Source organism: Camelina sativa, chromosome 19 (genome assembly GCF_000633955.1).
Source record: "Camelina sativa cultivar DH55 chromosome 19, Cs, whole genome shotgun sequence".
NCBI lineage: Eukaryota > Viridiplantae > Streptophyta > Magnoliopsida > Brassicales > Brassicaceae > Camelina > Camelina sativa.
Window position 1 is genome coordinate 8,253,611 of NC_025703.1, and position 11,957 is coordinate 8,265,567.

The 11,957-nt window shown below is 32.8% G+C and overlaps 3 protein-coding genes and 2 pseudogenes across 3 annotated transcripts; all 5 read right to left on the bottom strand.

The window, feature by feature from the left end:
* LOC104767560 (F-box/kelch-repeat protein At3g16740-like) lies at nt 241-1,156 on the bottom strand. The gene is made up of 2 exons (XM_010491572.1): nt 367-1,156; nt 241-284 (listed from the first exon to the last, which is right to left on the bottom strand). The coding sequence occupies exons 1-2, from the start codon at nt 1,154-1,156 to the stop codon at nt 241-243; spliced, it is 834 nt and encodes a 277-aa protein (XP_010489874.1).
* On the bottom strand, nt 1,170-1,608 carry LOC109130796 (annotated as a pseudogene).
* LOC104767561 (F-box/kelch-repeat protein At3g16740-like) lies at nt 4,305-5,057 on the bottom strand. The gene has a single exon (XM_019240839.1). The coding sequence runs from the start codon at nt 5,055-5,057 to the stop codon at nt 4,305-4,307; it is 753 nt and encodes a 250-aa protein (XP_019096384.1).
* On the bottom strand, nt 5,051-10,680 carry LOC109125271 (annotated as a pseudogene).
* LOC104765525 (methyltransferase-like protein 5) lies at nt 9,122-10,463 on the bottom strand. The gene is made up of 7 exons (XM_019240840.1): nt 10,347-10,463; nt 10,009-10,106; nt 9,849-9,918; nt 9,708-9,756; nt 9,533-9,600; nt 9,287-9,360; nt 9,122-9,194 (listed from the first exon to the last, which is right to left on the bottom strand). Exons 1-7 carry the CDS (start codon nt 10,461-10,463, stop codon nt 9,122-9,124), a joined length of 549 nt encoding a protein of 182 aa, XP_019096385.1.

The following is an 11,957-nucleotide window of genomic DNA, read 5'->3' on the forward strand; positions in this document are numbered from 1 at the left end:
TAACTTTATATATATAGATAGATACTCCTTTATTTTCAGCTAGCTAGCTAAATGCTTAAAGAGAGCTTCCAAGTTCCACGTATAAAGTCCAAAGAAGCATATCGGAATAAAAGTTGGAACTTGGAATAGCCAATTGAGTAATCAGATAACTGGTTATAATAATGGTTATAATGATTGAAGATGACAAAAAGAAAACTGTAAAAATACATAGAGATTAAAGTACTTCGTAAATGGACAAACTTAATCAACATGATTGCCTCGTGGTGTAGCCTGCTTGATTTGCACTGAGCTTGGAACATAAGGGCACACAATTACTGAACAACCATATTTGTATATATATTCTCCAAGATCCACTTTTTTTAAAACATCCATCCTCTCCGATGATATAAGCTACGCAGTGCATCCCCTTGATGATCTCTTGGTCTCTATCAAAAACTACAACGACTTTTTTCCCTTTGTCAACAAAAAAACTCCCATGTTCAAACGGGAAAGTAAGACGTGTTTTCAGGTTCACAGCTACGAACAACTTGCTCCACGACGCCGCTTCGGGCTCAATCTTATTACTAATCCATATCTCCATCTCTAATGTATCGGATCGCTGACATAACACTGCAAGCTGCTCTTCTCTTACACTAGATAGAGACACACTATCGTCTTGGCGATAGTCAAACGGTAAATCTAGTGGCGGTCCAAATCTCTCTGTTGTGAAATCAAAACAGAGTAAAAAGAACTTTGGGCTGTCTCTTACTCTTACTCGTCCTTCCACTCTTAGTCTGTACATGTTTTGGAGTAACTTACACCTGTCTGTTGCTCTTCCTACGAATCTTCCTCCTTCGCCGAATGGTTTCCTTCGAGATAAAGAGCAAGATGGCCTTTGCATAAACCAGTTAGTACTCCTTTTAACAAGCCAGTAAGTATTTCCGTTGAGAGACACGTCACGTGTATAAAACTGCAAGTCCCTATCGGGAGTGAGATAAATATTAATATCCTTCCATGAATCAGCGTTAAAATTGTAGATTTGATACTTACGACGTCGTTCCTCCATGAGTCCGATATTATCTTGAAAAATCGAGATCATTTCCATAGATCTCAAGATTTTGTGGCAACGACGCGAGTTCATCTTCTTCTTCTCGTATCCCAGAGCGTACGAGTCCATGTAGTATTCGTGATCAATAGGTTCGATCCACCTTGTTTGCCCACGATAAGGGTTCAAAACCATAAGCCTCGAATTTTTTTTTCCGGTGGTGCATAACAACAAGCCACTGCAGTGGGAGATGCTATATATATCATCAACTCCATCTCCATCGTTTAGGCTAATTAATTTACCTTTTCGATTTATAAATGTTTCAACGTCGTCATCATTGTCAAGTCCACGGAGATTAAAACTCATTAGGTCAACACTAGCATTGCCATAAACTCTCTCTTCTTCGTTGCTGCTCTTGATTTACGGATGTGCTTCTTTGTAAAGCTCCGACTATGTTTGAACAAACCATTCCAGTTTTTGCAAGTAGTTCGCACTGCTCTAAGAGATGTCAATGGAACCCTAGAGATCACTTCCTCTAGTAAATCTGGCGGAAGATCGGACATCGCCGTTGTTGAATCCTTCATCTCCAAGTTAGGTCAAAGCTTCGAAAACTCTGTTCGTATCTTCCGGCTACAAATAAGCGAATACGTCTGGCAGCAGTCCAAGACTTGAAGGCATAGAAACCTAATGGGTCAATAGTGGACTTCAGAATCTTAGTGGGCTTCTTAATCAAGTAATGGACTTCGTCGACATCAACAGCAACAACAACATGTGGATGGATGAGAGAGTTTTGTTTAACCAATTTAAATTATGTTTTACGTTACATAATGGGGAATTGTTCAGCTCGATGATATATGCAAAGACATTTCTAAGAACACCTCCCATACCCTAATACCCATAGTATGATAGTAGCAAAATCAGCCTGATCAGCTTGTGGAGAAAGAATAGCTAGTAACGGAAAACCCAAGAATGATGATTAAATTTCTATATTACTATTGTGATTCATTCTACGTTTACTACAATTAAAGCATCCAACACAAATGAAAAAAATATAAGATAGCTATATAGCTTGAGGATATCTTTCTCGGCTTTGTAGTAATGTTAATGCAACATCTAAATTCTGATGTATGCATATAAACTGCTTTTAAATAAAAGTTATTTTTATTATCATACACAAAAGTCAAATCCAAAAACTCACTATATAATCTATCTAACTCTCGGAAAAAACTTTAGGTATTTTCGTTAAATTTTTATATTTAAAATTAAATGAAAGTTTAAATTATATATATCGTTCCAAAAATATTTTGTTAAATCAAGAATTGGAGGAATTTCTTTGCTTTTAAAAGAATAAATGCTAGAGAATAATTTAGAAAGCTGTAAAAACTGTTGAAATTGAAATTTTATATTATTCTGTCTAATGGCAAAAAAAATGAAAACAATTTAAACAGAAAAACATATATAGATTTTAAAAGATACAAATATTTGAATAAACACAACTCTATAATGAAAAATTGCAACTTAAAAAATAAACCGTTACAATGAACAATCGCAACTTTTTGTGAAACACACAATTGAAATTTTCTACAGATTTTTTAAAAAAATATATCCAAAAGTTACGATGAAAAAATACAACTTTTGGTGGCATTTATTTAGTTTGCTATTATATTTAGATTTTGTTCAGGTGAAACAGAGCAATTGCATCATGGATAACAATACCCTTTTCTTTTCAGCTAGCTAGCCAAATGCTTAAAGGAGCTTCCAAGTATAAAGTCCAAAGAAGCATATTGGAATAAAAGTTGCCACTTGGAATAGCCAATTGAGAAATACTGCTTATTTATAATAATTGTTGACTTTAGAATTAATCATTAATGATTGAAGATGATAAAAAGAAAACTGTAAAGTTACGTCTCTTATATATTAAAAGCTGATGTGTTGTCGGGAAAGAACTTCATCCCCTAATTTATTATTTATCTTTAATATTTCATAATATTAAATAAAACTGTCACTGCTATTTTTTTTTGTCAACTACCACTGCTATTCAATTTATTTATATACAAAATATTTTATTTTTATAAATTCAAAATTTGGTAAATTTTATTCAAAACTTGATAAATATTATCCCCACATATTTTTGAAATTAAATTAATTGCACTATGTATTGTAATATAATAATATAAATATACTATGAGATGTAAAAAATATATATTTAAAATCATATGTTCAGAAATATAAATAATGTTACCTTTCTAATAATTTATAAGCTCTAATGGTGAAAGAATCAAAGATCATTTGAAACTGGCTAGACGTTTATTCTTTTGCTAAAAACAATACATATATTTGCCCAAAAAAAACGTACGATCACCAGTTGAAATGACATGAATATATATATATATATATATATATATATATTTGGATAACTATGTAGTTAAACATTATATATAAATATGTAATTATAGTGGTTTTTTACAGAAGTCTTAAAATTTAGAAAATCCAGTCCAATAAAAATGAAAACAAGTAATAATATATACTAATAGATGAGACACATTTAGTTATTTAGCCTCATTTTGATTTATTATTTACAGCTATACGTGATTGTGTTTTTAACAAAAAAATAAACAAATGTGTTATTCTTAAAAAACTTTATCACATAACTTTATTAATATAAATAAGTTTAAGCTTTAAATATATTTTAGATATTAAAAATGATTTATTGAAATGCATGTGGATTACTCGCAGATCTCACGAATTCAAACAGAACAGATGCAAATAAATTTTGCAGCTCAAAATATTTAAACCCGTTGCGGGATGGCTTAGCGGACGGGGTCTGACCGGGTTAACAATTTTATTTAAATTATTTGGTTCATGAAATTTTAGTCTTCTTTTGTGGTTTTTATCTGATTTGATAGTTCAAGATTTTGATAAAAATTTAACCGATTAATTTGGTTTATATTAGATCGAGATCCGCCATCATATTAATTTAAAATTTATGGTGAAACGATTACTAATTTCAACTTTCATAAACTTGATGAATTTAAACTAATATAAATTTGTATTATAAACGATATACTAAATAAACATATTTACAAATGTAATATCTCCAACAAAAATTTCGCCCCGTGCGAATTATTACCTAGTAGAAATTAAACTTCGTAAATGGACTAACTTAATCAACATGATTGCCTCGTGGTGTAGCCTGCTTGATTTGCACTGAGCTTGGAACATAAGGGCACACAATTACTGGGCAACCATATTTGTATATATATTCTCCAAGATCCACTTTTTAAAAATATCCATCCTCTCCGATGATATAAGCTACGCAGTGCATCTCTAAGTCTCTATCAAAAACTACAATGACTTTTTTCCCTTTGTCAACAAAAAAACTCCCATGTTCAAACGGGAAAGTAAGACGTGTTTTCAGGTTCACCGCTACGAACAACTTGCTCCACGACGCCGCCTCGGGCTCAATCTTATTACTAATCCATATCTCCATCTCTAATGTATCGTATCGCTGACATAACACTGCAAGCTGCTTTTCTCTTACACTAGATAGAGGCACACTATCTTCTTGGCGATAGTGAAACGGTAGATCTAGAGGCGGTCCAAATCTCTCCCTAGTGAAATCAAAACAGAGTAAAAAGAACTTTGGGGTTTCTCTTACTCGTTCTTCCATTATAAGTCGGTTTTGTAAAAACAAGTCAGAGTTGTCTCTTACTCGTCCTCGGAATGGTTCCCTTCGAGATAAATTGCAATGTGGCCTTCTCATAAACCAATTAGTATCCCTTCGAACAAGCCAGTAAGTATTTCCCTTGAGAGACACGTCACGTGTATAAAACCGCAAGTGCCTGTTGGGAGTCAGATGAATATCCTTCCATGAATCAGAGTTAAAACTGTAGATTTGATACTTACGACGTCGTACCTCAATGAGTCCGATACCATCTTTCAAAATCCAGGTCCATTCCATAGATCTCAAGATTTTGTGGCAACGACGCGAGTTCATATTCTTCTTCTCGTATCCCAGAGCGTACGAGTCCATGTAGCATTCGTGATCAATGGGTTCGATCCACCTTGTTTGCCCACGATAAGGGTTCAAAACCATAAGCCTCGAATTGTTTCGTCCGGCGGTGCATAACAACAAGCCACTGCAGTGGGAGGCGCTATATACATCATCAACTCCATCTCCATCGTTTAGGTTAATGAATTTACCTTTTCGATTTATAAATGTTTCAACGTTGTCATCATTGTCAAGTCCACGGAGATTGACACTCATTAGATCAACACTAGCATTGATCCTCATGATTGCCATAAACTCTCTCTTCTTCGTTGCTGCTCTTGATTTACGGATGTGCTTCTTTGTAAAGCTCCGACGATGTTTGAATAAACCATTCCAGTTTTTGCAAGTAGTTCGCACTGCTCTAAGAGATGTTAACGGAACCTTAGGGATCACTTCCTCTACCAAATCTAGTGGAAGATCGGACAGCGCCGTTGTTGAATCCTTCATCTCCAAGTTAGGTCAAAACTCTTTTCGTACCTTCCGACTATACAAATAGTGAACACGTCTGGCGGCAGTTTGAAGACATAGAAACCTGAGTATAAGAATAGAAACTTGGCTTTTTTTATAAATAAAGAATAACTCTCTTTATTTGTTTAGAAAATATCTCTCTCAAAACTAAACACCAAAACCCCATACCTTTTTTTTATCACAACTCAATCAATGTATTTTTATAGAACTAGAGTTCCCATTACTAATCCTATAATGAATAGAAAACTTTCTCTTCCTATTCCTATTACAATTAGACAATTTCCATTAGCCTATCCTCTCATTAACCGACTTGTTAATGATATCTTGGACCTTAAGCTTCAAAGCTTATCCAACATTGAGATGGGCTAGTAATGGGCTTGTTAATCTTGAGGGCATAGTAGTGTGTGACCAAGACATTTCAATTTTTATTAATCTAGCGATCAACTTTATAAGCATCAAACAGCAAAAACATTGATAACCATTGTGGAATTGTTCATCTCGATTGATGATATATGCAACTTTTATGTTTGGGGTGAGCGTTCTAATTATTCCAACAATGTTTATGCAAATGCATTCCCAAGAACATCAGCCTATAGTATATAGTAGTAGCAAAGTCAGCTTGATGAGCTGTGAAACTGCATACTCGCTGGGTTTAAAAATCAACATCACCAAAGTTTGAGCGAATCACTTAGTAATAATTGTGTATGATATTATAATATAAGAGAAGTAACGCCACAACAAAATTATATATGTTTTACATTTGAGCCATATATGTTGATTTAAGGAGACGAGTCATATTATTAGGGGGTGTATTCAACTTAACATTTTATGTGATTTGTAAAAGTTACGAATCCTTTGTTATTCACTCATGGATTTTAAAAAGTCTCATGAAATCCATTGTTATTGAACTGATGATTTAAAAATCTATTTTAAAAACCATTGTTATTCAAAACAGTTTGTGGATTTGGATTTTAATAAGTTTTAGGATTCTAGAGGATTTGAGAGGATTTGTTTAGTTAAAAATACAGAAGTCCAAATCTCATGGTTTTAGGTGGAATTTGAAAGAATTTTACTATAAATCATATCAACTTTCCTAAAATCTATCAAAATTCCAAATTTCCTAAATCCCATAAAATCCTCCAAATTATTGTTTCAATACACTCCCCATTAGTTCCACTAAGCCTCAGTTCCTTGAGATGGTATGAAAACATTTTTCTTGTTTTTCACATGACAGAGAGAGCAACTACATCATGCATAAGTGCATAACAATACTCCTTTCTCTTCAACTGATTAGCAAAATGCTTAAAGAGAGCTTCCAAGGAAATAGTCCACAAGAAGCATTGGACTGTTTCAAATTTATAATATGAAAGTTGGCCAACTCTCTCCATCATTCTGCCACATCAGTAATGGAGAGAGTGCCACATGTCCATGACTAAAATCAACCAACAAGACCGTGAATAAAGCAGATAAGGGCATGCCCATTAGTCATCCTCAAATTAGTGTCTTTAACTTTTAATAATACTAGGTTAGACCCGCGCGATGCCGCGGGATGTTATTCTATACATTTGATATTCAAAGTATGATTTTTATTTTTTTTGAAATTATATTAATCATGAAAATTATGGTTTACACAATGCTAAGATATAGAAATGAACCGAAAAACCTACAATGGTTTGTAACTCCGCAGTATTTGTTATTACAATCATTTACTCGTATAATTGGCTTAACTCTATTATATGCTATGTTTTTTTTTCTCCTATTATTATTGGATATATATTAGTGTCGTGTTATTTGGTGGTGTATTTTTGTAGTTTGCAAATTTAATCATCTAAGTTTATATAGTTTATGTTGTTGTTACATTATTATTTGTTTGTTTGCTTTTGTAAATTACCTTTTTTATATATATAACAAGTCCACGTATGTCAAAGTAAATAGACATATTTTTACTTTATTTTGGTTTTATGTTATTATTTAAATATTATACTTATGTTAAACTGTATACAACATTTATAAGTATTATGCTAATTATCAAAGTTATTTTAAAAGTTATAGATGATTTGTTTTTTTTTTAATTAAAACATTTGATCTTCGATCTTAAACATTGTTTAATTTGTCACTGGTGTTCTTATATTTAAATCTTGGGAGGCAAGGAACATTTATTATCACACGCCAAAATATAAACATTGCAATCATCACTGTGAAAAGGAATCACAGAGTAAATGCATAAGCAATAAGATAGACATATGAGAATTTTTGTTTGATAATATGTAACTAATTTATTATAGTTTATGTATGGTTCAGGAAGAGAGTTTATCCTCCAATCACGCTTGAGAGATTACTCTAGTTTGGTTCCTATCCCTTATATGTATAAGTTTTCTCACAAAAAGAAAAAAATACGGACATGTTGCGCTCACAAAGCTCGAGAAATTATTTCTTTATTTGTCTTCAGTTTAATAGTATTTCTATTTACATACCACTGTAAATTTTTTTTAATGACACCCACAATTTAATTATTTTATTTTCTTTATAACTTAATTGTATCAATTACTTATATTTCCGTAAAATTTTAAGAACTTTTGATTCATATGGTGAGATAATATAAATAAAAATTGTGCTGATAAATATTATAGATTTTTTATATATAAATTAACTTTTGATTTATATATTCAAATAAAACTAAAAAAATATATACTATACAAATAAATTTTAGATTCCAAATAATAATTTTACCGATAAATATTATAGATTTTGTATATATAAATTACAATAAAATTATTTATTAACTATTTTATTAGGCATATAGTGCGGATTGTTATTTAGAATAAAATAAACTGCCAAAATGATGTTAGATTACAAATAATACGTAACCAAGATGTTTAAAGAACCTTGTGTCCCTTAATCGTCACCTTCTTAAGTTGTCATACACAAGTTAATTTGAGTTCTTTTACTGTTTTTCTTGGACATTATTGTAAGTGGGCTGAGTCCATAACAGAAATCAGAAGAAATGATGTGGAATGAGGAAAGATTATTATTGGACAAAAATATTGAGCTGTATTAATCCTTATAATTTGATTGGCTAACTGTTTTAACTGATGTGTCAACTTCTCCTTCAACTAAAAAGTTGAGGTGTCAACACTGGAGAGAAACACATTCAGTTTTCATTGTATTGATTAAAAATAATACTAATCTAAGTTTAGATCTTAATCTCATTGTTTTTATTTTTTCTCCTCCCATTAGTCATCCCTAAATATGGGTGTCTTATATAATTTTTGTTAAAAATGTGTTTTTAACAAACAACACAAACAAGAACAGAACAACACTTAATAAGAACAGAACCAAACAACCAGACACTTGATTGTGATCATCAAATCTAATCACATGTTTTGATGATAGATAGAATCTAGGATCTACCTCAAAGAAGAGGATGGATAGGTTAGAAGGAGAATTAAGAAGGAAGCCGCCTTTGAGGAAAGACCAGCAACCATGTTTTGCAGATACAGAACCGACGCAGTTTAAAGTGGTGTTGTCTGTTCTCAGTCTTGCTCTTACACGAGCTGATGCAGCACCAGCCTCTATCTTCACCCAAACTGTTGTTCATCAGTCTCAAACAAGTCAAGAGACTGAGGATCGATATCGAATCCAATCACAGACCTGTTTTGTTTAAGCACCAAAAAAAAAGATTAATAGCCACAGAGGATGAATATTAGATGCATTGATGAGAGAACAGATGAATAATAACTCACGCTGCATCTAGAAGAGCAGCAGCGACTTCTTTTCGGTTGTGGAACTTGTAGAGTTTTGGTAAGTCATATCGGAGCTGCAAAGGGAACAAAATGAATAAGTTAGAATATTCAAACACATTCACATCAGAGTTTTATACGATACTTTCAGTGCATGTGAGGCGACCTGCATTACTTGAATATAAGACATATATAACCGAGAAATTCAGAAAACAGTAAATATGAGATTTTCTTTGTTGTTTTCGTTACCTTCATTGCCGCAGAGAGAAACTCCATGTCAGCTCCTTTCTTTCGTATACCAAATGGAGGGTTCATTGCTACAGTATCCAGAATCTGGCTTAAAACAATTCATGGAGACACAAAAATGTCAGCAGCGGATTCTTCTTTTCCTTGACTAAAAGTATAGAACGAAAGGAGATTGTACCTTTTAACTCTAACTTTGTAATGTCACACTGAATGAAATCTATCTCCACCTGCAAAACTAAAAATTTATAGCAACCGTATTGCTACAACCAAAAAGGAAGAGTCATTTACATAAAGAGGAACTTCAAAAAGAAAAAAAAACCTCAAGCTCCTCCGCATTTAGTGTTGCTGTTTCAAGAGACTGAGGATCGATATCAAATCCAATCACAGAACTGTTTTTTTTTAAGCACCAAACTGATAAATAACCACAAAGGATGAATAACTAGATGCATTGATGAGAGAAAAGATGAATAATAACTCACGCTGAATCTAGAAGAGCAGCAGCAACACTTAAAGTACCACAACCACATCCAAAATCCGGAACGACCTTATCAGTGATGTCTCCATATGAATTCTCTGCCTAAACAAGGATACAAATTCAACACACACTTCAGGCTTCTTGAAGAACAGGAACAAAGCAATAGAAACTAAATACATTACATTTGAATCATTACTAGCCTTTTATGACTCAACCCAATAAAAACATAAGAGTCAAGCAATTGAAAGGGGAACAAAACGAACAAAACATAAGACTCATTGAACCTTAAAAACAAAACAAAACGAACAAAATTGAAAGGGGAAGATAAGCAATTGCGAATACCTTTTCTAATTTGGCAGCTGTGAGGGCTCTCTTGTATTCCACAGCCTTCTCCATAGGTCGAAGACTTGATCGAAGAAGAAGACGACGAGGCGAGATCTCTTTCTCCAGTGTATTCATCATCCGATCTCGATAACGTCTCAGGAAGAAGAAGAAGACGAGGCGAGATCAGTTGTTTCTGGAAACCGATCAGAACTACGATCGATTTGATTTCGTCAGTTTTTCATCGTTTTGATTGTATCGAAAGAGAGTGAGAAGCAAAAGAAGAAAAGAGAAAAAAAAAAAAAAAACATAACTAATAAAATAGTGACACATATGGTGTCTCTAAGGATCTAAAATGATCGGGGCAGAGACACATATGGTCTCGGAAATATTCAGATTTAAACTATATTTTTTTTTTGTTTATATTACTAAAAATATAAAAGACATCATGTGGCGATGACTGATGGACTTGCTCTAACAAATTGAAAGAAATAAATACACAGGTAACAAATTGGTCTCGACTTGCAATTAACAATCGTATATATATAACAAAAATAAAACAGTAAAAGACATAAGACTTAAGAGTATCACATAAGTGTCTATTTAACTATGTAATGGACTCCATAAGACATAAAAGAGTATGCTTTTGTAAATTAATGGACTAGTTAATCAAATATGGTTGCCTTGTGGTGCATGGTGCAGCTTGATCGATTTGCATTGAGCTTGGAACATATGAGCACACAACTGGTGAACCATGTATGTCGTCTGTATATTCTCCAAAATCCACTTTTTTGAAATATCCATCCTCTCCAATGATGTAAGCTACCGTGGGTGAATATCTATCTATATTACATTATTGGAGATATTATACTCCAATGATGTAATATAAATATATTTATAGAAAAGTAGACAACTACAATGTACAACTACAATCAAGTAATAGACAATATGTAAAAGACGGTAGAAAACTACCCACATTTCATACCATTCGCTTACTTTTGTCCACATTGTAGCTTTTCTACATTGTATCTTGTCCACGAACTTATGTTTGGTTGACAACTTCAAATAAGATTACTTAAAGTCCACCAAATTTACACTTCGTCTATAATTAAATTTGTCCACATTAGCTTGACATTGATTCTCGGGAAATTGTCCACGTATTCTTAACAACGTTCCGAATGCCGCATAAACTCCCTCAACTTCTCACCACACGCCCTTTTCAACTCGCTCAGCTTCTCAACACGCACCCGTCCCCTCTCCTCGTGCCATCGTCGAACTAACGTAATCAGGAGAGTAATTTAGTAAAACTTATACTGCCATGTTTACTGAATATGGCAGATTAGAAAATGTTTGGATAATATGGCATATTGAAAAACAAAACCAAAAATATGGCATAAATGGCAAAAATCCCTTAATACATTTTTAGTAATGAAAAAAATTCTGACCTTGACATGCTTGCCTAGTAAACGTAATAGATAACGATCGTTAGCGAAAATATGTTCACACTTCCACCATATGGTTCATTAGAGAGTTATTCAAATCACTAGTTTTTAAATATATATTATATATATGTATAATATATGCATACAAAATGGTTACAATCACTCTTTATTTTATTTTTTTTTTTTTTTT